This window comes from Panthera leo, chromosome C1 (assembly GCF_018350215.1).
Source record: "Panthera leo isolate Ple1 chromosome C1, P.leo_Ple1_pat1.1, whole genome shotgun sequence".
In the NCBI taxonomy this organism is placed as follows: Eukaryota; Metazoa; Chordata; class Mammalia; order Carnivora; family Felidae; genus Panthera; species Panthera leo.
In genome coordinates, this window is record NC_056686.1 from 47,999,730 (window position 1) to 48,027,469 (window position 27,740).

Sequence of the window (27,740 nt, forward strand, 5' to 3'; positions counted from 1 at the left end):
GCCCCATCAGTACCCGTACGCACACCCTCTTAAAAAGCTGCTTTAGTTTGGCTTCCAAGCTTTGTAATCTCAACAGTCAGTGTCTACTGGCTCAAAAATGCAAGACTAGGGAGTGTTCAGAGGGAAGGAGAGGGCTGCCTGGATTCATGGCTCTGCTTTCCCTGGCCTCTCTCTCCCATTCGGGCTTTGCCAGAGGGTCTGAACTGTGGTGCAGAGACATTTTCTCCCAATAATGATACGTGTATGTATAGAGTATTGGAGCTTGCCCAAGTAAAGCAAAGCAAGCAGTTAGGAAATAAGATCTCTTTGCCAATTAATTATTCATAATATTTTCAATAATGACTTATCTTCCCTAATATAATTATTATTATTGCTTCACCATTGATTCGTGAAAATTATTGGTCATGGACTAGCACCAGTCCATGGTCTGGCATTTGGGAGCACCTGGGCTCCATGACCCCTGAAGTCCTCCTGCAAAGCTGGCATTCTGTGGATCTGAGATAGATGAGAAGAGAATCAGGACCCGAGTGAACCCTGCTGCACTTGGCTTGGCATGAGGCCGTGTGGTCTGGCTTTGGCTGGGGGTCAGAGACAAGCCCATGGACCTGAGAAAGAGAGTGAATCACTGTGCAAGTATTTATTGAGCACCTCCCTTGTCCTGGGAAGCAGCAACTGGACAGTAGTGTATTGGCCTTGGAATTCAAGTGGCCGGGGTTTCACTCAGGCTTTTCACTTACTCTCTGCAATTCTCTTCACTATGGGCCTCCTGTTCCTGTCGATAAAATGGTGTTAATGGCAGTATTGTGTCTCTGTGTCTTAGAAGGTATTTGGGAAGTTGTAGAGTGCTGGTATAGTGATGTATTTTTTGTTGAATATGACAGAAGTAGAATGGAAATTAGGTCTGTTTTTCATATACTTATCTCTGGATGCAGGTAAGAAGGCCAAGAGTGAAGGGAAAAATTCACATTGTTTTGGGGCAATTCACATTGTTTTAAAAAAAAAAGCCGGTGTGCTTAATCTTTACTGACAGCTTGGGGCACAGGTATTACTGTCCCATTTGAACAGGTGGCAAGAGGCTGAGAAAGTTCACCTCCTGCAGCTCATGAGTGGTCAAACTGGGATCTAACTCAAAATTTTTCAAGTGTGTGCTCATAACAGCTCACAGGCCAAGCCCTGGGGAGAGTGTAAGAGCCTGAGAGAGAGTAAATCCATCCTCAGAGGCCCCTAGCAGACGTTTCCAGAGCAGTTTCACTGACGCTATTGTTGGTGACTTATGGGGTCTGGTCTTCAGCAACAAACATGCTCAGGATGATGACTATGAGTACACATTTTAGTTTATTTTTTATTTTCTTAATTTTTTTTAAGTTTTTTTATTTTGAGAGAGAGAGGGAGAGAGGGAGCGAAGGAGGGAGAGAGAGAGAGAGAAAGAGACAGGGAGAATCCCAAGCAGTCTCTCCATGCTGTGAGCGTGGAGCTCAAGGTGGGGCTTGATCTTGTGAATTGTGAGATCATGAGCTGAGCTGAAATCAAGAGTTGGATGCTTAACTGATTGAGCCATCCAGGCTCCCCAAATGAGTACACATTTTAGAAGTCTAAGAACGGGGTGTGCTAATCTGTTCCCACCAGAATCAAACAGGGACATTCGTTCATTCAGCAGACATTTATTGAAAATGGACTTTATTCCAGGTACTTTGTAAAGTGCTGGAAATACAGCAGTAAACATTAGAGTCCCTGTCCTTAAGCTGCTCATTTTCTAGCAAAGGGAGAGGAGGGGCAGAAATAGAGTCACAGTGCACTTTAAGTTGGATGGAATTTGGGTCCCTATGAAAGTACACCCCCCTTAGGGGAGGCGAGTCAGGAGGAGGTGGTGTGTAAGCTGAGGCTGATGGTGGAGAGGCTGTAGGTAAGCACTTAGTGGGCGGTTTGCAGCAGGTAGGTCGGGTAGGTGGACTGATGCTGGAGAGGTGGAAAGGAGGATAGAGGACGGTAGGAGGAAAGTTCTCCTGGGGCTACAAGTACAGTACATGGGAAGGCAGTTCAGGGAGTCCATCAGAAAGCACCTTTTGAGTCCCTTCTGTTTATTCAATGCTATTCATGATGGGAGTTTCCCTTCTGCACATGGATAGATCCCATGTACCCCAGCCATGGTCAGAGAAAAGCTGGAAACTATCTGCCCCACCTTTTCTGACTCTTCCATCTCAAGGGCCTGGAGGTAGAACCCAATGCTCACATGGCTGCAGTGTCCTCCCTCGGCAGAGGAGAAGTGTCCTCATTTCTGTCACATCAGGACCAGACTAGACAGCGCCCCAGAGGATGAGGCGTGAATTAACCCCTCATGTCCAGGAGGGTGGGACTGAACACCAGGCAGGGGCTCTTTCCACCTCTCCCTTGGTGGGTGTGTGACTCAGAGGCGGTGACATCACCCATGACTTCATTCGCCCAGAGGAGAGACAGTGTGCAGACCGAGATCAGGCTCTGGCTTCTGCCCTTCCTTCTCCATGGTTTGTCTCGTCGGGGACATTGCCATGGTCCTGCTGTTGTTTTCCACACATCTTTTTCATTTTTCTTTTTGTTCTGGCTTTCTCATTGTATTCATTTCTCATGTGTTCCCATGTGTTTACTTCATTCCATCTCCCCTCTCTGTCCTTTTGCTTCTGTCTTTATTTTCTTTTCCTTCCTCTTTTACTTAATCTTTCCTGGTTTTTTTTTCTTGTTCATCTTCTCTTTTGCCTTCATCTTCCTTCCTTCCTTCCTTCCTTCCTTCCTTCCTTCCTTCCTTCCTTCCTTCCTTTTCTTGTGCTTTCTCCTGCTCTGTCTCAGAAATGGCAAAGTGGTCCTCCTGTCTCCTCTCTCCTCCAGATTCCCACATGGCGTTCTGTCCTAACCTTTCTAAAACTGTATTCACAAACCACCCCCACCCAGGACTGATGGTAGCTCCCATTCTCCCCTGACCTGAGTGTGTAATATAAATTCAGATTTCTTTTTACTGTACTTCAACATACATCACTCAGGCTAAACTTCTCAGGATTCCTTTTCCATGGCCAGGGATATATATAGCTGATGCTTCTCCTGAACTTTTCTCAGCCAGTTGTGCTGGCTGGACCACCGTCCTCCCCCATCTCCCGTGATCTTTGCCTTCCCTCCACACTGAGGTCAGACACTCCTCCCACATAACACCTTTCCCTTGGCTGCTTGCCTACAGCCGTCTCTTTCTATCATGACTATGCAGCATCCTTAGTTTGTAACAGGCATTGTCAAACTTGAATTATTCTATACTATTTATACACCTGCTGAGGGTTCACATGCAGACCCTTTGCTTCACCTACTCAATAAGCAATGTGAGGATCAGATCCAGCATACGCCTGACTTTTCATGCAGGGTCCTAGCACACCTGACCACAAACCAGGGCTGATGGACAGATTGTAGCATGGCCAATAAATACTTCATTTGAGAAATAATTATTTCATGTGCACTGTAGGGATACAGCTGAGTAAACAATAGGCCTCCCCTTAAAGGAGCAAATAGTCTTGTTGGAGAGACAGGCTCCCACATAATTTGAGAAGAGTAAGGAATGTGGAAGAAACAAATAGTTACTGGGGATGTGCCAGGATGAGCACATTAATATGTATAAACTCACGGAGTTGAATCCTACTGACAGTACTAGAGTTAAACATTGCTGTAGATGAACATGAGACCCATGGATATTAGGTGACTCTTGGCCAGAAGTAACACAAGTTTTGGTAGAAGAACCAAAGTTTGAACCAAGATGTGTCAGTCCCTGAAGTTCCTGCTCCTTACTGAAGATGGATACGGGTCGTGCTGTTGACATTCTAATAATGAGAATAGTCATTTAGGAAGTACTTACTATGTGCCAGATGCTTTAAACACTTCACAGACATTGGCTCATTTGTTCCCTCATCAACTTTATGGTGGAGGTGGTGTTACTGTTCACTCTAATTATTATGGGACAAGGGAGTGGAAGTGAAGAGTATTTAGCTTTCCCAAAGCCCCATGGCTATGAAGTATTAGAGCCAGGATCTGCACCCCTGCTGTCCGGCTTGTGGGAAGAGGCGGCAGAATGTTCAGGGGCACCTCCGTGTAGAACAGCATATTGCAATTTTTAGAACTGCCAATGCATCAGTCCATTTGGAGAATCAGGGGTGGTGGGGGTGCTGAGAGGTGAAGGTGTTGAGAGGTGAGGCTAAAGAGGGAGCTGGATCCGGGTCACAAAAATCAGAGAGTGTCCAGGGCCCTCTCCAACAACCCTTCACCAAAGATGCAAGAGATGTTCTTTGGAAGGGATGTTTTCTGTGGTGTTGAGCTATTCAGCATCCACTATAAGGAAGAGGCTATGAAGTTGTGCTCTTTTTCTACTAGTTGAGTTGTGAAGGGATTTCTCTGTTGTGGACCTCATCTGTGCCCTGTAGGAAATGACAGTGGCACTCTGTAACAGGAAGGATATATATGACCAAATAAAGCCCAAAGAAATGCCAAATGGAATGGTAAAGCACACTGCCCTTTATGGTTTGGGGATAGGTAAAGTTTGGGTTGAAGGAAATTTGGGGAAGAAAGAGGAGGGGGCATTCCTGTCAGCCAGCCTGGACCTGTTACCAGCTTGTCCTCAGGTGTCCTGGTGCACTGGACTTTTGACGGAGCGCTGTTCCGGTCTCAGCCCCCTTTCCAATGATGCTTGGCAGCCATTCAACATGGTGTTGCACTGACCCAGGAGTCCAAGCCAGGAAGTGAATGAATCCATTTTCCAATTAAAATGAAACTTCTCCAAAGACCTGCTCACCCCAAGAAGAGAAATTTATCTTCCTGGCATTCTGGCTTGGCTAGAATGTCTCTGCTCCTAAGTCGGATGGTGAAAAGCCATTAACTTGAATGAGGAAAGAGAAACTGGGACAGTTCTTATTCACAACCTCATTCATTTATCCATTCATTCCTTTTTCCCATTTCCACAAACTCCTATTTAGTTTGTACATCTCTGCTCATGTATTTTTTCATCCATTCTGCTAACGTTATTCATCATCTATGTATCAGATACTATCCTAGGACCTAGGGATAGAGAGATTGAAAAAAACATAGTCCCCCTCCCTTCCCCCTTAGAGCTTTCAGTGTAGTGAGGGAGACAAACACATGAATGGATAGGATGGGAAGAGCCATGATAGGCATATTCACAGGGTACTAAGAGGGCATAGCCTGGGAGCACCTTACTCAGCTTCGGGGAATCAGAAGATTTTGCGGAGTGGATACTATCTGAGTTGAGTCCTAAATGATGAGTCCATGTTGGCCAGGTTGAAGAGGGGTGGGTATTCCAGATAGGCTACACTATGAATGAAGATATAATGGTAAGAAAAAGCACAGTATATGTGGGTGATTCTAATATAGTATCTCAGAGTGATCAGAGATGAAGCTGGTAAGACGTGGGTTGTATATGCCATGTTAATGAATTTATTTTTAGCTCCAAAGGTAGTAGAAAACTTTGAAGGACACAAGTATATTAGATTGAAAGCTCCCTGTCGGTGGTAGCTCTTATTGTTTGCTCCTTTCCTAGCATTGGGCACAGTACTTGACATGTAGACGATACCATATAAATACTTATTGAATGAATGAATGAATGAATATGTTATTTATATAGTTAAATGTACATGTTAAATAGGCTATTCTTTTTTTTATTAAAAATTTTTATTTTACAGAGAGCATGAGTGGGGGAGAGGGACAGAGGGAGAAAGAGAATTTTTTTTTTAATGTTTGTTTATTTTTGAAAGAGAGAGACAGCGTGAGGCAGGGAGAATCAGGGAGAAAGGGAGACAGAGAATCTGAAGCAGGCTCCAGGCTCCAAGCTATCAGCACAGAGCCTGACATGGGGCTCGAACTCAACCGCAATTCATGACCTGAGCCGAAGTCTGATGCTTAGCCAACTGAGCCACCCAGGTGCCCCATGAAAGAGAGAGAGTCATAAGCAGCCTCCATGCTTAGCGCGGAGCCAGGTGTGGGGCTCAATCCCACAACCCTGAGGTCATGACCTGAGCTGAAATCAAAAGTTGGATGCTCAACTGACTGAGTCACCCAGGTGCCCCATACATAGACTATTGTATTCTAATTGGCTGTGTAGGTGGTGGAATTGAAAGGGGGTAGGATTTGAAAGCATTAGGGTGGAAACAAACCACCTCAAAATTTAATGGAGGATAAAACTAACCATTTATTTACTCCATAATTATGCAGGTTGCTGATTTGGGATGAGCTAAGATAAATGATTTTTCTGGTCTCGACTCTTGATTCAAGAGTAGAGTAGATTTCTGGGGTAGGGTTTCCTGATATTGGCTTTGCTCAGCTCTTCAGCATGGCTGGAGCCTTGGCACAGGTAGTTCAAGTAGGAGAAGTTCCCTCTTACTCAGCCTTTTTGATCTACTGAGGTCTTCAACTGAGTGGATGAGGCCACATTGGGGAGGGCAATCTGCTTTACTCAGTTGACCGGTTCCAATGTTAATTTCGTCCGGAAACACCCTCTCAGATACACTCAAAAAAATGTTTGGCCAAATGTCCTTGTGTTCTCTCGTTGTCCAGCAGGCCGGGCTGAGCTGCCTCACCTGGCAGCAGTATATTCCAAGAAGACAAAAGCAAGGTGTTTTGAAGCCCATGTTCAGAAGTAGCCCAGTGGCACCTTTGCTCCATTCCAGTGGTCAAAGCAAATTGTAAGGCAAGACCAAGTGAAGTGGTATAGAAACAGATTCACCTCGTGATGAGAAGAGCTGCAGGGCTATATTGCAAAGGGCATTAATACAGGGAAGGGAAGAATTGTGGCAACTTCTAGAGTATGCCATAGGTATGATAGCAGTAATCTGGGCAATGGAGTGTGATGGACTGAAAAAGGATAATGATGATACGAGGTAGTCTGATGGTTAATTTTATGTGTCCACTTGACTGGGCATCAAAGTGCCCAGACATTTGGTAAAACATTATTTTGAATGAATGATGTTCCTTTTTTTTTTGTTCCTTTTGGTTGGGGTGTGTGTGTGTATAAATAAATAAATATATCCTTTTGGTTCTCTTTGTCTGGAGAACCCTAATACTAATAAGAGGTGGAGACCTCATCATGAATTAATTGGGAGTTTAAATGATATGGATGATTGGATGTATGCAATGAGAGAGAAGGAGAAGTGGAAGATGCCCATTTGGGTAAGTGTATCAACTGACAAATCAAGGGGGAGGAAAACATTTTGGGAAAAATAACAGATTCTTTCTTGCACATGTTGCATTAGAGGTTCAATGGAACATCCAGAAGCCATGTCTCAGAGGAGAGCATGGGGTTTGAGATTTGGCAAATCAGTCATTCAATTTGTAAGTTAGTTGGAATGGTAGGAGTAATTGAGATTGCCCAGGCAGCATGTGAGTAGTAAGAAGAGCATTTGGGTGAGGGAGGAACTCTGGGGAGTATCCACGCTTAAAGGGCAACTAAGGAAAAGGTACTCAAGATGGAAAAGCAACGAGGTGGTCATGAAGGGATCCAGGAGAATGAGGTATTAGGCAAGGCTTCCTCACCTCTTCACTTGTCCAGATCTTCTGCTTTCTTTCATGTCTCTTCCAACACCTTCTTACCCATTCCAAAGCCTTCTCTTCATATTAGGACTCCCTCCTTCGCTCCCTCCTGTAGACAATACCACCCACAAGGAATTGTGTTCTCTATCACTGTAGCGTCTCTCCTGGTGCTTTTGCGTTTTATTAATGCTTTAGGGAGGTGGGCACCTGAGCTAGCACTGGGCTGGTCATTAGAGATCTCCATTTTAGTTTGTCTTACACTTATCTGTGTGTGACCTTAGGACAGTGTGCTCCCTTTCTGGGTTTTAGTTTCTCAACTTTCAAGGTGAGGTTGATAATTTCTTGCCTTCCCTGCCCTGCAGAATTATACAGAGCAGATGAGATCATGCATGTCAAGAGTGTTTTCAAAAACATGGAACTCTGTGGCAGTAATTAGAATGAAACTTGTCGACTTCTCAGGCACTCTACATTATTTCATTTGTTTCTCACAACATGTTTGGAGATAGATGCTAGTAATACGGCACTTGGGGAAACTGGGACTTAGAGAATTAATTTGCCTAAAGCTACACAGCTGGGAAGTGGCGAGGCCAATAATCACACTCAGGTCTGCCTGATGTTCTTAGAGCCCATATTCCACAGCCTTGTCTTCCTAATGCGTGTGGTGGTGTCACATCCCTGGCAAAGTCAGCTTTACTAAATATGATCAGTTTTCATGAAAATGAGAATGTTTTTTAATGGTTGGGAAATCAACACTAGTGTGGGTTGTTAAGTTTGCCTTTTTGTACAGTAGTTGAGCCTTAGATGGTGGGGGAGGATGCATATAAATCTAGTTCTTAAGAATGAAATAGTTGAAATTATACAATGGATTTATTTTGTTTCACAAGTAAATTCTATGATGGTACAGTTAAATAAATCCTTCTCTAATGGGGACAGTCCGGCCAATTCAGACTTTCGTTCCTTGGGTTTCGTTCTCAGTGGTGGCACAGATACTTAGTTTACTTGACCTCTAGGCTTCCGCTCAAATCTCTTCCCCATGAAGCTTTTCTGGCAACCCTAACCCCAAAGCCTTTTCCCTCCTCTGAGCCTTGTCTGTGATTACTCATTAGAGGCAAATATATGGCCACACACAAAATATTATGATAAAGTTATGAGGCTGACTCACCAAACCTGGGTATCAGGCTCATTACGTTATTGTCATACATCATCTTATTAATTACCTTTTCCTTTGCGCACATCTTCCTCTAGCTCTGCTCTAATTTTCTTTTGAAAGGTCTTGATTTGAAATTTCTTTATACCTTCTGAAACTTTTTGCATTTTTTTTTTTTTCCATGTATGAGCTGGCTTTTGCCCTCCGAGAGTTTGTCATTTTGAGGTGGATTTAGGCATGTGTATATATAACTGGGCTACGACGAGGGACTGGAGGGATTCGCTGAAAGGGTGACATTTGAGTTGCATATGGATCAAAAGTAGAAATTTGGTTGTGGGAGAAGGTGGGGAAGTCAATCAAAGTAGAGGCCTGGAAATGGAGAGGAGCATAATGCATTTGGGCAAAGTGAAGGCAATGAGGTGAGTACCGGGTAGAGCATGCTAGGAGATGAGCCCAGAAGGATTCATCATCATAATGGCCAGGTTGGAGCCAGGGTGTTGAGTGTCCTGAGAGCCATGCCAAGGAGTTCAGTGTGATTCGAGGCCAGGAGGAGCTGTCGGACCATTTTAAACAAGGGAATGTAATGGTAAGTTTTCAGTTTTTAGCAAGATGCCTCTAGTAGCACAAACATCTCAGCATATCTGCCTGTCTGACTTGAAATAGGTCCGGTGTTTGGTCTTTTTCTTTGTGGACGGGAGGTTGAAACACACAATTGTTTCATTCATTCTGGGAGGTTTCTGGCTGGGGATTATGACCCACTCCATGTTTTCAGCATCACTTTTCTCTTACGAATGACACTGAGGATTACATTTTCTCTTTCTTCTCTGGCCTATCAGCCTGTGCCCTAATTTGGAGTCGTGAAGGTAGAAGGAGGATAAGATGTTGCTTTCTCATGGGTAGTTATGCTAGAAAACAACATCATGAGTGCTTGGGCTCTTCAGGAAGGATCATTTACTGGGTGGGGAATCTTCAGAAGGTAGAAAGAAATTTCAAATCAAGACCTTTCAAAAGAAAATTAGAGCAGAGCTAGAGGAAGATGTGTGCAATGGAAAAGGTAATTAATAAGACGATGTATGACAATAATGTAATGAGCCTGATACCCAGGTTTGGTGAGTCAGCCTCATATCTTTATCATAAAAAGGGGAATCTCCCTTTTTGTTTTTTTGTTTTTTTGTTTTTTTTCCACTGCACACAGCAGATAGCCTAGACAGAATCCTTGTGCAATTAACAACAAAATACTTTTGAGTTGCTCATCTCTACCTTCTCATGCCGCTTCTAGGCCCTGATGTCTCCTGACATACGCTGAGGGACCTGCTTTGTGTCCCCTATTAGTTCTTTCAACATCGAGCATCCAGGGGATACCTCGCTGCCTCCCTGGACATCACAGAGAGAGGGCATGGGAGAAATTCCCATCTCTATGCCCTGAGGCTGTCAGGGCGGCTGCTGCCTAGCTCTGAATCTTGGATGTATGGCTCTGCCTCCACCCTCTGCTGAGCCCCGCCACTGTGTACGCTTTGAGTTGTAACTTCCCCCCAAGAAATGCTGTGGTTTCATGAAGTTATAGGTGATTAAAAAAAGGAAAAAGTTGTTCTCTTTGGTTGCTTTCACGCCTGGGGGATTGCTGAGCTCAAAAGGATCGTTATTGGAACGCAGAAGCCTTTAGGGCCAAGTCCTATACCCCAGATCACAGCTGATTTCTTTTCTTTCTTGAAAAGACTCGTTTTTGTTAGTTGCTTGGTAACTGGAGGATAGGCTGAACTCGTTCAGCACAGAGAGCTTTGAGTGTGAACTGGCTTCAGCTGTCACATGATGAGATAGGGCTGAAGTTGGTATGTGTTGAGGGCCTGCTCTGTGCTCTCTGTTTCTGGTACACCATCTGTGCGTGGAAGGTGTTACTAGGAAGTTAAGTGAGCTGCTTGGGATTGGAAGTGACCTCTCTGAAAATTTTTATTTTTTTAATGTTTATTTTTGAGGGGGGGGAGGGGCAGAGAGTTGGGGGCACAGAGGATCTATCTGCTGATGGCGCAAAGCCCGGTGTGGGGCTTGAACTCCTGAACGGGAGATCATGACCTGAGCCAAAGTCAGTTGTTTAACTGATTGAGCCACCCGGGCACCCTTGAAAAATTTTAAATTGTGTACAGAAATGTGTTGGAAAGGGCTTTTGTTTTTTTCTTCTGTAAAGAATGGCTATAGCTTCCATTATGAATCTCCCCAAAGGCCAAACCCCACATCTCTGATGGGTCTGGGAGCCTCAGAGTGGTGACTGTGACATAGTAGAAGAAAGGAGCACTCAGTTTAGAGCTAGAAGTCCCATGTCACTTTGGCGTAAGTCCTGTCTGAAACTGTTTGTACATCCTTAGTATGAGACTGCCGTATATTCGCCTACACACCTCTGAACCGCCCTGAGAATCACATGAGATGAGGCATGCGGGGGCTGTTTGTGAGCTGTGGACAAATATAGGAGTGCAATCACGGTGTCTTCATGCAGGCCCAATGGTTACAAAAATAGAAGTAATTCAGTAAGATTGAGGCCCTCAGCTGGGACCATGTACTGGAGAGTGGGATGGAAAGAGAGATTTTCCCACAGAACTGGATTAAAAATCCATCCATGGGGCTACATGCTCTTGGCCCATCTGGCATTTGATGACAAAGCACTTGTGAATCATGTAGCTCAACATAAAAACAGCATGAGATCGTCACAGATAGTCTGCCAGCATCTCAAAGTAAGAGATCAGGCTTTAGGAGACATTCCCTCTCATCCTGGCAACCTCTGCCCTCTTCTCTTTGTTGTTGTTGTTGTTGTTGTTTAAATTTATTTATTTTGAGAGAGAGAGAGAGAGAGAGTGAGGCAGACAATCTCAAGCAGGCTCTGCCCTGTCAGCACAGAGCCCAACGCTGGGTTCCATCTCACCAACTGTGAGATCGTGCCCTGAGCCGAAATCAAGAGTTGGACCCTTAACCGACTGAGCCACCCAGGTGCCCTTGCCTTCTGTTTTCTGGCTAATCTCCAGACTGCTTTTGTAGAGGAAGCGGGGACTGCTGGTCTCTGTTCCTCCAAGACCATGCCTATTCTTAAGGATACCTCATATCTCTAATTAGATGCTTCTGGCTTCTCATCCTATAGAGAGAGGTTGGACTGGGGTCTGTGGCTTTGGTAGATGAAGTTGGCATGGTTTCGAGAAGAAATGATGTTCCCTGGCTGCCTCATGCCTCCTGCCTCCTGCCTGCAGCATCTCTTTTTTTGGCAAGAAGCTTCAAGTTCTCTTGGAGACATTTGCTTGGGTCCCATTGTCCACAGTGGATGTCCCTGTGGCTCCAGGCTGAAAGCTCTCATTATGCAGAGTCTTTAATGACCGTATACGAGATCTAACAGAAGCAGTTGTTTTTGGAGTTTAGGAACATTGTTCGGCTTTGGCTTGAAGCACTGGGTGTTGCTGCCGTGGTTTAGTGGTTCATTTCTGGTGACTGGCCTTGGATTTCTGGAGCCCATAGAAGGAGGCTGCGTTTTCTCTTTCTCCCTAGAAACTGATCACTGAAACCACAAAGCACATGGAAAGAGATTTTGGGGACTGCCCCGAAGGCATCCAAGTCGTTTGACTCACACAGTTTCAGACTACCATTTTCTGACTGTGACCTATCAGGGTATGAAGATACTACTAAGGCACAGCGGTGTTAGGCACATTCAGTCAGCTTTAAGTTTCACTTTGTTTACTTTTAACGTGTATGGGCATTCAAAGAGCTTAGCCCTTCCTAAATGTAAGCTTTCACCCCAGTGCTTTGGAATTTAAAACAAATAGACAACAACAGTAATAGGAAATTGGCTTCATGCTGCCATTTACATCTGAACCCTTTTGATGTTACTGTCATTTTAATGCGACCCTGTACCTGGGATTATACTCAGTTTCTCTGTTGTGCACAGATAGTCCATATAGTAGCGATAGGGAAGGAGGAAGTAGGAACTCAGAGAATTTGAGGGCAAAGGTAGATAAAGGCCAGTAATATGTCTGTAAAGTAGTCGTAATAATACTCAGAACTTTCCCTCATTCTAAGGAGATAACACATGCGGAATCCACTTCTAAACTCTGAAGCATTACTCACATGACAGAGATTGGAAGGTAAAAATGAGCAGTTTGTCTAGTTGTTCAACAAATATTTATTGAGCGTCCACTGTGTGTCACCCTCTAGCGGACAGTGGAATACATCTCTTTGGGAACTTCTTCATCGTGGTCCCCTGGTTCCCCCAAGAGCCCTGTATGCTTATGATACATTCCTTTTAGTTGTAGCCACTTGGGAAGGAAATAATTGAAACCAGGACTTGGAGAGTTGCCTGGATGGTAGGAAACCTTTCTTGCTACCGCTTCTGTCTGCTTTACTCTTCTCTTTGTGAAGTTCTGCTTCTCTAGGTACTTGGCAGAAAAGGGCCACTTCAAGTTTCCAAGTTTATCTCCCCTCCAGTTCTATTCATAGGCAGAAGTGAAATGACTCCGTTTGGATCCTGAGTCTAAATTCATGGGAGAAGGAATCTGATTGGCTCAGTTAGGTCACATGTCCATCCCTGGTCCAGTTAAGTGTGTAATAAGCAGATTGGAAGCAGGTGGTTTCTACCTCATAGCTAATTGTCCAGTCCTAGATAGGGGGAGGAGAGGATAAGGTTGTGGGATATATTATAGTGCATGAAAGGGACTAGGCTCTTTGACATTGTAGAGCTTATAATCTGGTGGGAAAGAAAGATAGCATGCAAATAATTGTGGGATGGTATGGGTTGTAGGAGAGTCAGACCCACCCTGAGTAGGAGATCCTGGAAGGCTTCTCCAAGGAAGGGTGGATAGGGTTAACCAAAGGGGCAGGCGACTTGGGTCCTGGGAAGCCACAGGGGGGTAGTTGAGGAATTCCAGACAGAAGTGGCAGAGGAAAGAAAAAGCCCAGTGGCAAGAAAAATTCTGACCACATTGGCACTGTGGAAGAGACTGGAAGAAACAAATGTTTAGGTATCTTGTAAGAATACCTTGGTTCTGTGCCATTCTCATTGGCTTAGACTGGAAGTTCTTTGAAGGCAGGGACCAACTTTTTTATTACCTTTGGAACCTGTTGGTGTGGGGAGAATTTTACATGGCAGGACACATTCTTTTCCATGGGGTAGTTTCTTAGGGTGGTTTTCTTCCCAACTTAAAACTGTTCAGCTTTGAAATCTTACTGGATGCCTTGAAGTGTATCCTGTGGCCCTTAACGAGGAAGATAGATTGCATACCCCCACAGAGTGTGCATCTTCTCCCTCTGGGTTGGCCAAGGGGATAAAAGGGAGATGATGGCCATTTGGGGAAGGATCAATAATTGCCAATTTTTCTTTCCTTTATAGGTACTACTTTTCTACCATCCCTGCCCCCTGGCCCCCAGCCCCTTAACAGATGTTTTCTTGGACATTGTTGGCTATGCTTTTGTTTTGAAAAATTTGAAACATTATTGAAAGAGGGGAGGGGTAGAAAAAAAGCCCATAATTGATTCTAATATGTATTTAATTTGGCAGAACTTAAGAGAGACTTGCTGGGATAAGGCGGGACATTTCTTTGATCTCCCAGACTTCTTATCGTGGAAGGCAACAGGTGTCACAGCACGGTATGTTAATTACAAGTTGGATTTTATTTGCGCTCATCCATTCTCGGGTGTCTGTATATATATTGCTTTCTTAACTCGCTTTGACTGGACGTACTATTTGTACATCTGCATGTGATTTTACATACTTGAAACATCTTGAATCCATCTTCCACGTCCACTGCACATGCCCAAACACCATTGTTCCCATGCAGCCTGGAATGTTGGTATCCAAGGTGAAGACCATTCATTAAAATTGGACACATTTGAAGGAGACATGAACAGTTCGTCATGAAATGTGACTGTTTTTCTAAAGGTACTTTTTACATGGTGAATAAAAGAAAAATATTTTTTTTGGCTCCTAAAATGAAGGCAAGAGATCTGTTTTTCAAGGAAGTTGATTTTAACTGGATAGCCCCTAAAATTGAGGCAAAAGATATGTTTTTCAAGGAAGCTGATTTTAATTGGATGGGTGTGTTGCTTTTTATAGTAATATACCTGAATCACTGCAGAATGTAGACGTCTGTATGTTGAAGTCACAATATTTTTCAGTAAATTCTGAATATTATAAATAAGTATGTGCTACATGGCAGAGACAATTTAAAAAATAGTGTAAAATAGCAGCCTGCTGTAATTAACAGTGTGTGTGTGTGTGTGTGTGTGTGTGTGTATTTAACAGAGACAGGTTGGACATGAAATCACAAAGTATGCAAGTCTATTGTCATCCTGGCCTCAGATTTCAGGAGATACATACGGAGGGGCAGTAGGGCAGGGTCGGGGATGGGTTTTCTTACCTTGAAAATAATTTAGATAATTTATGTTCAACAAATCTGTGAGGAAGGGGATCATTCCCCGAGGACAGATAAACTATGTATATATATTGTGTGTGTGTGTGTGTGTGTGTGTGTGTGTGTGTGTGTGTGTGTGTAAATAATTTAGATAATTTATGTTCAACAAATCTGTGAGGAAGGGGATCATTCCCCGAGGACAGATAAAACTATGTATATATATTGTGTGTGTGTGTGTGTGTATATTATATGTATATATCATATATATACATATAATATATACACTATATATATTATATATACTATATAATATAGTGTATATATTATATTTATATTATATATATACTATATAAGCTATATATAGATAAATATATACTAAATATATATAGATAAATCTGTATGTACTAAATATATATAAATATATACTGAATATATATAGATAAATATATACTGTATATATATATACTAAATATATATAGATACATATATATATACTATATAACTATATATACATAAACTATATCTATATCTATATATCTATATCTATATATTTAGGGAGAGGCAGGTGTTGAATCTTAAAGTCAGCTCCTTCAGGGAAGGCTAATTGTCCCCATTTTCTTTTTTATTCAAAGTCAAGAGAAGCTGGGACTACGAGTGCCATTTTCGTGTGCTCTTCCTGTCTAGCTCACTTTGTATGATTTAGAACTTTTCTTATAGAGAGTTGATAAGAGTTCAGCATTAGGGGCTTCCAGAAAGGAGATAGTAGAGGACATGTTTCGCAGGCACATCATTCTTCATCCTTTGCACACCTCAGGTACTTAACCCTGTCTGGGGGAGCAGGCTCTTGGGGATTGGTGTGAACTTTACCCCCAGAAGGCACAATTGAGTCACTGTTACACTGCAGTCACCAGCGGGGATGTCAGTGTGTGGATTTTAAGATCTCATCTGGGGCATTCCTCTTTTGGTGTGACATTAATTGTCAGAAGTTATTTCTGGAAGGACCTTTCTTCAGGCTTTTTTCCTACCTTTGTGCAGTAGTGAAAGAATTATTTCCATCATTTTAGCCAAATGGACCTATTCGTTAAAAGAGTGCTAATAGTGGGGGTGTTGGAAATACCCCATTGGCCTGCAAAATTTGGGGACTCAAAAATAGAACTACGCATAGAGGAGAACCTTGCTGTCCTCTTTTTCCTTGAGTGTTATTCAACCCAGGGCATTGACTTCTTCCCTGGTTCTTTTTGATGGTGCTGGATAGTCTACACTCCCATTTCCTGGTCTCTGATGCCATATTTAAGACCCCAAGGAGAGGACTTCTTGAAGCTGACTCTGGCTCAGATTTAGATGACATGCATACCCACTGTGGAGTCACAGTGTGATGTGTGGTTCTACATTCTGCCAGACAGGAGTTGTGTGACCTTGGGCGTGTCCTTTCCTTCTTTGAACCGTACTCTCCTTATGTTTAACATGGGGATCAGGATACCTACCTTGAAAACTTGTTGAGAGGATCCTGTTAAAGCAGTCTTTCCGAACTAGCCTGAGTATAGGAATCAGCTGAATCATTTTTCCAAAGCACAGTTCCCCAGGGCTTCCAGTTTTAAGCATATCTCACCTGGGATGCCTGGGAATTTATATGTTAAACAAGTGCCCCAGGTGGTTATATATGATTAGGTAATTTTGGACAACAATGCTTAACAGAATATACATGAAAGTGATAGATGACACTAAGGTGCTTCACACCTGTGAGGGATTGAAAGTATTAAAAACAGTTAAAGGACTTGGTAAATTTCAAATGGAGAACTTCTTGGCCCATCAGAATGTTCTCGGGGGCTTCTGTCCCCACCCACAACAGTCTGAAACCCTCAGGAAGCAGAAAGGTTAATGCTCAGAAATGATTTATTGGCTGTCCAGTTATCCCTGCCATTTTTAAAAAATTGACTGTGACACCCATGAGTCATTCTCTTTTAATTACTACAAATTTGCAATTCTCACTTCCTCCTCCACCCTTGCCCCGTACTTATGAGTACCTTCAGAGATCTCCTGTCCAGTTTCCCTCTCCTAGAGCAGGGTCTGTGGACCTTGGGCACCAGGGATTGACTTTCTCTTGTGAGGTGGTTGCCCTCCCCCTGGAACCCCTGTTTCTTACATCTATCTCTCCTGTTCATTCCTGAGTCTCTCAGCTCCTCCTCCCTTCTCTGTTTCAGCCTGTGCACTATTAGGATGAATCAAGTAAGCCCTCTGAGCTCTCTCGATTGTAGAATTGGGACAGTGACAACAGTCCATGGGATTATTGTTTGGGCTGACTAAGGTCACAGAAAAACTTCCAGTGCAGTGCTGAGAAATGTTTTGAAGGAATTAGCTATTTTATTTAGTTCCCTTTCTCTATCGATTTTGGCAGGAAGTCTTTGCATTAAGTGTCTGGCATAGTGGAAAGAGGGAAATCCTTGTAGTCAGGCTGACCTGGGTTCAGTGTCTCCACTGTGTACTGTCTGCAAGAATGTGGAGTGAATTGTTCCCCCCACTGAGCCTCCGGTCCTCATCCGGATGTGTCGTCTTAGGATTATTGGGGGAGTTAGAGGTACTGTGGACAACATGTGTGGTACGCAGTATTTCAACACTGCATGGTTCTTTTAATGGAAAAATCCCCATCCTCTGTCCCCTCTTCTCGAATAAGGAAGATGAAGGTCTGGGTTTGAATGTGCCAATGCCAAAAAACTTTGGGGAGTGAAACATGAACTTGGCATCCTCTGGGCCAAGGAGAGGTTCAGATTTGGTGTTTATTTGGCTCTTAATGTGATTGTTCTGGGAGACTTTGGGGAAATGAGTGCCAGAAAGACCAGAGGGTATTTTTTTTTCTTTCTTTCTTTTTATTATTCTAGTGGAGTCAAGGCTAAAAAGTGATCGGATTTCACCTTGTCTTAAAGCTTTCAGACTTGTTTTTGGCAGTGACGCTGTGTAATAAGTCCTCCCCCTCCTCCTCCTCTTCCCCTATCAGATTTTGTCCTCCCCTTTCTGCCCTCCTGCCTTTAGTTATTGTTCTCACCCCCCTAAATGTGGTAGCGACTCTTGTTTATCTGGGTCACTGAGAAAATCACCACCTGGCTTGGGATTAATTTGTAACTCAGCTCCATCATATGAATGCAAATACTGATAGCTGTTTTTGTTAGTAATAATAATGCTATCATTATCATTTTCAGGTGCCTTCTCTCTGTGCTGGGCATATTAACAAATGTGAACCCCATTAGTCCTCATGACCCTTAGTTAAAGCAGATGGTGTTCGCACCATTTTGCAGTTGAAAAACTGAAGCCAGATGCTTTAGTAATTTGCCCCATTCTAACCCATGAGTGGGTAACTATCCAGAATTTTGGTGATATGAGAAATGGGAAGTCAGAAATTTGAACAATGTAATTTTTTATAATCGGACAAAAACATATTCATATGTAAATCTTCCCTCTAAAGAGATTTGAGCCACCTGGGTGGCTCAGTTGGTTAATCATCTGACTCTTGATTTCAGCTCAGGCCATGATCTCACTCATGAGTTGGAGCTTGGGATTCTCTCTCTCCCTCTCTCTCTCCCCCTTCCCGACTCATGCTCTTTCTCTCTCTCTGTCAAAAATAAATAAACTTTAAAGAAGTCACCGTGCACAGCCCACATTTAAGGAGTAGGGAGTTATGCTTCACCTCCTTGAGGGCAGAGTATCTACAAACATTATTTTGAGTCATCCTGTATGTGAGATGTGTCTATTTTCAATTCACTTGTTTTTATTTCTTTGGACTGAGAGAAATTAACGGTCAGGCTCTTTAAGTACAAGAGACACATTGGTAAGTTTGCCTTAGAATTTACATGTTAGAATTTCTGAGACTTTTCGGGGCGCCTGGGTGGCTCAGTCGGTTAAGCGTCTGACTTCGGCTCAGGTCATGATCTCACGGTCCGTGAGTTTGAGCCCCGCGTCGGGCTCTGTGCTGACAGCTCGGAGCCTGGAGCCTGCTTTGGATTCTGTGTCTCCCTCTCTCTCTGACCCTCCCCCATTCATGCTCTGTCTCTCTCTGTCTCAAAAATAAACATTAAAAAAAACAAAAACAAACAAACAAAAAAAAGAATTCCTGAGACTTTTCAATGGCATATGAGAAAAGAGGGCTGATGGCTAAAATCTCAGGTTGGTTTTCCCCTTAGCTTTCATTGTGTGAAATATTTATTTCCCTTCTCTTTCCTCTCTGCTGCAGTGTATAGTTCTGTGTAAGTTGTCCATAAATATTCTGTCTTCTAGTTTATAGAGGTGAATTTATGATTTTGAGAAACTATATTCCCTTTTAAAATAACAATTATTTTCCTGATTTGCATGGTTCTCCGTTTTGAGTTTGTAGGAGATATTATTGTACTGTTAATTTTTTAATGGTTATTTACTGATCTGTCAAGAGAAGATTATGGTCAGATTGATTATCGATCCCGATCTGTAGTCATTTTCCAGATATAATTTCAAGGGTTTCAAAAATAGTATCATTATTTAGACTTTACTGTGTGTTTTTTAATTGTAAATCTATTTTGTACAATTTACTTTTCATATATTATTCTATTTTCTATATCAATAAATACTATCTGAAAACATATTTTTGATACCTGTATTATATTCTGTCCTATGTCGGTATAATGCCTGTGTCAGTTTTGCCAAGTTTTGGGGATTAAAATGGTGTCTTATTTTAATTTTTGGCTGTTAAATGCAGTTAATTTTTCATATATATTTCAACCACTGGTTTTATTAATTATGTCAGTGGCAGTTATTAATTATGTCTATTAGTATTACGTATGTCAGTTGCTCATATTGGATTTTGGTGTTTTCTTAAATACTGGTGAGAACTCTATGTCATTGATCAAAAGCATTGAATTTTTGTTTTGGTATTTTTCCCTACATATTATTTTTGGAAAAAAAAAAAAAAAACAACCAAAAGTTGAGGGCATGGTATACTGAACACCCTATCTTTACCTACATTCCTCAACATTTTGTTCCATTTGTATCTCTTGCTCTGTCTCTAATGTGTTTATTTTGCTGAGCCATTTGTAAATGAATTGTAGACATCATCTGCTTCCTCCTCAATTATGCCGTGTGATCACATAAGAGACCTGACAGTCTCCTATGTAACCACACTGCCATTATTTCACTTAGGACAATTAACATTAATCTTCATTATTTGAATTCCTAACAGGTATCCCTGTTGTTAAGGGTTCAAAGAGTAACTCACTCTTGGTTGCCACTGGGGTTCTGACTCATAGACACTACATGAAAAGCATATTAGCTAAGTGAAGAATGAAAACCTACCTCATTATTTTAGAAAATGACACTTTAACCTCTAATATGTAGAGCTTCTGGCATACTGGATGGAAAATGCAGCCCAGAAGTGCGACTGAACCAGCATCTTCATGTTCAGGTGTATGTGTACATATATGGGGGGAGGAAGACCGGATATGTCCAGCAGAGCTCAAGTAATAGAGTCAGCAAGATGGATGTAGACCCTGAATGTTCAGGTGTGCTTACCTGAAGCCAAAGCATGCTAGTTGCACTGGGCATAGAAAGGGAAGGAGTGCATTTGATGTTGTTCTATGCATGACTTATCACCTATCTTTCACACAGTCACCCTTAAAACATGGCTTAATATATTCCAGTCTGTCACCAATCAGATGAGCCCTTGCCCCTTTGGAGGAAATTAAGTAAAGGGGATGAGGTGCAAAATCAGCTGTGGTTCTTCTGGTGCTGCTCTGAGTGGAGCCAGCAGGCTGGGTGGCAGCCGCCTCCTCCCTGGGGGCTGAGACAGCAGCTTGGTGGGAAGAAGGCAGAAACTTCCGCTATTGTATCTGCCTCTGGTAACATACCTGCAGTTCACATCCCTTCCGTAGTACTTCACTTCCTGATTGCCTTTTGCAGTTGCATATATAAGACTTGATTTTTAAAAAATAAACCAACAAACAGCTTTGCTGAGATGTAATTCACACGTTATGTAAGTCACTAAAAACAGGTCAGTGCTTTTGATAGATTACATTATTAATTTTTGTGAATTGTAGTAAAGAATATATATAGCAGAAAACTTACCATGTTAACCATTTTGAAGAGTACAGTTCACTAGCGATAATTACATTCATGGTATTGAAGAACCATTACCACTGTTCATTTTCAAAACTTACCCATCTCCCCAAACAGAAAACTCCATAGCCTTTAAACCATAACTCCCCATACCTCCCTTCCCCCAGCTCCTGGTTACCTCTAATCTGCTTTCTGTCTCTATGAATTTGTTTATTCTAGATACCTCATGTAAGTAGGGTCATACAGCATTTGTTCTTTTGTGGCTGGCTTATTTTATTTAGCATTATGTTTTCAAGATTCATCCATGTTGGGGCACCTGAGTGGCTCAGTCGGTTAAGTGTCTGACTCTTCATCTTGGCTCAGGTCCTGATCTCACGGTTTATGAGATTGAGCCCTGTGTCGGGCTCTGTGCTGACAGTGAGGAGCCCACTTGGGATTCTTTCTCTCCCTCTCTCTCTCTGCCCCTCCCCTGATTACTCGTGTGTGTGTGCTTTCTCTCTCAATATAAATAAACTTAAAAAAAAAAAAAAAGATGCATCCATGTTGTAGCATATGTCGTAATTTCCTTTTTATGGCTAAATGATACTGCATTGTAGGCATATACTGCATTTTGCTTTTCCATTCATCTTTTGATGGACCCAAGATGAGCAGTTGGGTTGTTTCTTCCTTTTGGCTATTGTGAATAATGCAATCAACATTGAAGTATGAGTATCTGTTTGAGTCTCTGCATTCATTTCTTGTGGGAATATACCTAGGAGTAAAATTTCTGGGTCAGATGGTTATTCTGCATGTAGCTTTCTGAGGAACTGCCAGATTTCTCCATTTTCCATTCCACCAGTAATGTATGAGGATGCTCATTTTTCTACCTCTTCACCAACACTTCATTTCCTTCTTAATTTCTTTTTTTTATTATAGCTATCCTTATAACTATAGACTCTCATTGTGATTTAAGACTTGATTTTTTTAATGTTAGAAATCTGAATGAAAGTAAAATTGATTGAACCTAGATCATGGTAGAGGTAACATTTTTTGACCAGACCTTGGTTGAAACTGGATAAGGATTCTCTAGAAGTATCATAAAATTAAAGAGTTCTGGGGAAAAAAAGATCACACTTGTTCTTGACGTGATGAATGCTAAGGCTCTTTGACTAGCATTGTTTTAGTGTTGTATTGAAGGACGAGTTCCAGAACAATGTTTCTAGGTTCTAGGAAGAACAATTCCATCATCCTCTCACATCAACTGCTCTTTTCTTTTCTTTTCTTTTCTTTTCTTTTCTTCTTTTTTTCTTTAGTGTATCTAATAGGGCTGAGAAATGGCCTGTAAGTATTAGCTTTACTTTATCCTTATTTTTGGGAAAGAAGAGTGTTTTCACTCTCTACAGAAAAAAAATATGGTATTTATCTCTTCACGGATAAATAATAGAAATAATAGAAAATTCACACACACACACACACACACACAAAACAGTTGCTTAAATGCATAAGGGGTTCATTCTCTTCTGTAAATAAATGGAGACATATGGAGTCTTAGGCTACTGTGTCAGCCTGTGAAGTCATCAAAGACACTAGCTCTTTTTATATTTTTACTTCACTTCCATTAGCCCTGATTTCCATTCTCAAGGTCACCCCATGGTCCAAGTTGGCTGCTGGAGTCTCTGTTGTCCAGTCTACATTCCTTCTATCAGGAAGAAGGAAGACAGGGGTGTGTAAAAAGAAAGTGCCACATACCTGAGTTAGCCTTCTTTAAACAACATTTGTAGAAGATCTACATAATACTTCTGTTTGTATATCATTGGCCAGCCCTCAGGATTATGGTCATGCCTAGCAGAATGGAGCCTGGATGGACTAGGCTTGGAGCTGGACACATTGCTACCTGAATGACATTGGGTTTCTCTTACTACTAAAGCAAAAAGGGGGAATTAATATTGGGCAGGTAAAAAGATAATCACAGAATTGTAGTTTCTCAGTAAATTACATTACCGATATCCCAGATACCAATTTATAATCCATCTATGATAGTGATCAGGAGGAGGGGGAGGATGGTAGTAGTCATGGGGGAGGTGATATGTGGTTTGAAGCAACCGTGGCTCATAGTTTCCTTCATTCAGTCATTCATTTATTCCTTGCATATATATTAATAGAGCTCCTAAGAAAATACGATCTGTCTAATCTAGCACCGGGTAGGTACATATTTGTTTGAACTATTCAAATACACGTAAAGCCTGGGGCCACATAATTCTTAACCCGAAGCTTTGCTCTCTCATTCATCAGCTGGGTGAATTTGGGCAAGCCAATTAATCCCTCTCAATCCCAGTTTCCTCTTAGGGTTGAAGGAGGACAAAAAGTACCTCGGTTTGCTTCATGGAGAAAGGGAAACAGCACGAGGAAAACCTCTAGCCGGTACTTGCCACACAGAAGTGCACAAAAAGTGCTACTTCCATTTTCTTTCTCTTCAGTTCTTGTTATTTTTATTTTAAAATTTTAAGGTGGACCTAAATTCTTTTTAAATAGCTTATGCATGGGGTGGGGAGGATGGGCCATGTAGCAACCAGATAACCTGTTTGACAGCCTGTCTGCCCCATTTGGGGGTTTTGTCTTGGCTTCCTGTGATGTGGTCAAAAGGTTTAGCATGTCGTGGAGTGTGAGGGTCAGCAAAGGTCTCAGCTATTCTGGGCAGAAAGAAATGGGTAGTTGTTGAGAGACCGTAGGCAGGTCAGTATCTAGAGGCCAAAAGTCCAGGTAGGCAGGAGAGAATGGAATATTCTGGGTCCATCAGGGGGCAGGAGAAGGCCTTTCATCTGTGCTTATCAGAGGTGCCAGAGTTGAGACACAGATCCTCCATGAGTGGGAGTCCTATGGATGCCCTACGCTGATGCTTTACTCTGGGATTGCTGACTATCTTTTGCTCTTTATCTGGTAGGTTGAGACTGTGCCAAAGAATGAGTTTCTTCCTTCACTTGTTACCAATAAAGCAAATGTGGCAGAAAAGGTTAAGAATGTGCACGTTTGTCCTTTGGAACAAAGGAGGTAAAAATGTGTGACCTTGGGTGGGTGGGGTGTCTAGGTGGGTCAGGTTAGGCTTCCAGCTCTTAATTTCAGCTCAGGTCTTGATGTCACGTTTCATGAGATCGAGCCCCAAGTCAGGCTTTGTGCTGACAGCATGAAGCCTGCTTGGGATTCTCTTTTCCTCTCTGCCCCTCCCCTACTCACTCTCTCTCTCTCTCTCTCTCTCTCTCTCTCTCTCTTTTAAAATAAACATTGAAAAAATCAAAACTTATAAAAAAATATATGACCTCGGGTGGTTATGCTGTCCGTGCACCCTTCGTTAAGAACTGCTGGTCTGAATTTGTTCAGTGTCTATGAACTTTTTTTCAGCTGTCTGCTGCGTACATCTAGACATGAATTTTGTATGCCTGAAAGATGATAGCCAGTATGACTGTGATTTTCCAAGCGAGCAGCAATATAGCATTTCCTTTACCTAACGCTCTTCACTAAGACCTTGCATCACTTTGAGAATATAATCCCCTCTGCTCTTTCTGGTGTGGTGAAGTAGAAGGACCTCTGAATATGATTCCTATTTGCAAATAGTGTGATGGTCTGTTCTGTGCTGGAAATGGCTTGAAACTATGAAAGTGTTAAACAGAGATCTCATTTTCCAGGTGACATGACTGAATCCCAGCAGGGTCTCACTCTGCGGGGGTGAAACCAGTGGCTGCAGTAGTGGTTAGGTTTTGAAGGGACATCCCCATATCACACCTTGTTTTGGGGTCCTTGCTCTGACCTGAGAAGGTGTCTCAGAATGGACAGGGCACTGTGGTCTTTGTGGACTCGGACGTTTGTTTCCTATGTAGGGTGTCTGCCTCGGTTGGACTGCTCTTCTGTGAACTCTGTTATTGAGTATATTGGACCTGTGTGATTCTGGGGACCTAGTTTCAGCCACTGATGAAAGGAGTAAGATTCATTCCTGGATCCCATGCTACTGTAAAGGCTTGCCAGTGTTCAGGACCTACATCATAAGATACACATGATGGCATGGTTGGAAGGCTAGTGCCTGGTGGAACCAGGTGACCTTGGACCTCCTGGCACTCCATTTCTTCATCCGTAAAAATGGTGGTTGGATTAGGCGATCCCTTTAGCCCTCCTGGGACTAAAGTTCTCAGTCTGTGAGAGGTAATGGTTTTGACCAAAGTCTCTCGTTGGATTCTTTCTTAAAACTCATTCTTTTGTAAAGAGTACCGTTAAACTCTACCATTAAAATTCAACCCTTTGGGCTGGAATTTGGTGTCAAAATGCTGTATCTTTTTCTTCGTTTCTTCACCTTTCTTTAGTTTCTTTTTTATGTATAATGGGTTTTTTCTTGTTTTCTTCATTTTCCTTTCTTCCTCTCTCTGAATTATTGTCAAGGGCCTTTGAAGAGAATTCTTAAATGTTATTAAGAAATTGCAGTCAGGGAGCCCTTTGTTCCCAAGCCATTTAGAAGATTGCTTTTCCTTTTGTTAAATACAAAAAATTGTCAACCTGTGTCTTTAAAATGTGCCAAAAACCGCATTCACCAATAAAAAGTGTCAGCTCTCATTATTGCCCAGATATTATTCTTTTCAAAAGCTGAGCGCTCTCCCCAGGCTTTCTAAACAACCTTCGGCTCATTCATCTTCCTGGTTTCGTTACATTTTGAACTTCTCTGGGTCTATATAGGGTGGCAGCCTGTCTTTTAAAAATTAATGGGTTCCAAATGCCATTCAGACCTATTTCCGCCTCAACCTCTCGCTCCCTCTCCAGCCCTGCCTGTTAGGAGTTTTATATTCTGTGTAAATATTGAGCTGGAGATAGTTCCTAAAGAGGTGTTTGGACTTTTAATTAACACTGACAGCCTGTGTGCTTGGGATTTTGCTCTGCCGTCTCCATGGAAAAGTCAGGCAGGTCAGTGTGGAGAGGGGAGGGAGCCTCCACAGTGGCTATGTTCCTGGCGGCCGGCCCCAGAGACACTGAACTCTGAGCCAACCATGAAGTCATTTTGAATTTAAGGAGTCTTGCTAATCCAAGGCAATGTGTCTTAATTTGACAAAGTAAAGGCTGCCCGATAAGCAACCTTAACTACAAGTTCTGTGAAACTGGGGGTGTTTGTAAGTTTAGATTGTGCTAGAGAAATGTGGTGATGTGGAAGAATGGGCTCATTTTCTTCTGTTTACTCCTTTTCCCACCCCATCCCCCCTCTCCTCTCCTCTCTCTCTCTCTCTCTCTCTCTCTCTCTCACTTACTTTGGCCCAATTCAGCCCTGCAGTCTGGCCTCTGCAGTGGCTTGATGTGAAATTTGAGAAACATATGTAGTTTTCTATTTCAGGAAAATGATCTCAGGGATTGAATGTGTTTTTTTGTTGGCTGTTAAGCTCTGATCTTGCCCAGTGTGGTTTTTTGATGATGGGAAAGAGGCTTCGAAGTGCTTTTTATCAGAATTTCATGTAATAAACCTTAAGGCTTGGTTTCTTTAGTTCCTCCCCCAACCCCCTCCCCAGCCCACGACACAATGTCATCTATTCTGTCAGAAGTGGGAAGAAGTGCACATTGTTCGTATTACAATCAATTCATTGCTGCTGGCACACATACACAAAAAATGGCCACTGTGTCTGTCTTTCACAAAAGCTATTTTAAATGTAGTTCAGTGGAGGACCAGGGGTCTGCATACTATTGCTCATAAAGGAACAGAGATCCGTGGGGGAGAAGTCTGCCTTTGTTTGGCCTTGGAAGGGCCAGTATTCTTTGTTCTAGAGGTGAGTGCCAACAATGGGCCCAGTGCCCTGTAAGCCAAACTACATCGATCCCGCCATGCAAAGGATGTACAGGCCAACATCGCTGGGGCCTGTCGGGAGAAGGTCCAAGTGGAATCAGACGAGTGGGCTGGGATGAGGCTGGCGTGGGCACCGGCTGAGAGGTGGGAGGTGAACTCGGTATTTTCAGTCAGGTCCAGCCTTCCTTGTATCCAAAGCATGGCTCCAGCCCTTGCAAGCATCTCATTCATGGTGGAGAAAGGCTCCACGACCGTGGTTCTCCACTAGACGTGAGTTTCCTGCAGACTGTAGTGTGTATTTTCATCTTTGCATCCACGGAGTGCTTGCTGAGTTAACAAGACAATGATGTGCTTCCATGGAGGTCTCCATGGGATGTGCTGGGGATACACAGAGGGGATCCACCTACTCACCCTCAGACATGAGGTGGGGTAGGGAGGATGAAGCAGAAGGAAGCACAGGAAAGGCATATCCAGAGGAAGAGGGGCTGATGTTCCTGGCAGTGTGCTATTCGACCCTTACTCGGTATCATTTTTACAGATGAGGAAAGTGAGATCCGGCGAGGTCAGACCATACACTCAAGCTCACACAGCTGCTGAGTTGCAGAGAAAATCCGAATCTAGGTCTCTGTGGCTCCGAAGGTGTAGTTCTTGCTGTGGCCCATCTTCCCAGCAGGGGAGAAAGGATAAAAGCCCTAGTTCCTCTCACACTGAACTTGGCTCTACCTTCTTTTTGTCTTATGGCTGAACTGACCGCCTCCTTTGGTTCTCAAGATCTGGCATTTGTTGCAGTAGGTTGGAAAAGTTGAAGAGACTTCTG

At 42.7% G+C, this 27,740-nt stretch overlaps 1 protein-coding gene across 1 annotated transcript in view; it reads left to right on the forward strand.

The window, feature by feature from the left end:
* Window positions 1-27,740, forward strand: part of FGGY (FGGY carbohydrate kinase domain containing) — a 417,339-nt gene that overhangs the window by 54,949 nt on the left and 334,650 nt on the right. The window contains 1 exon segment of the mRNA XM_042951880.1: window positions 14,214-14,302. Within this exon segment, the coding sequence (XP_042807814.1) occupies window positions 14,214-14,302 (89 nt within the window).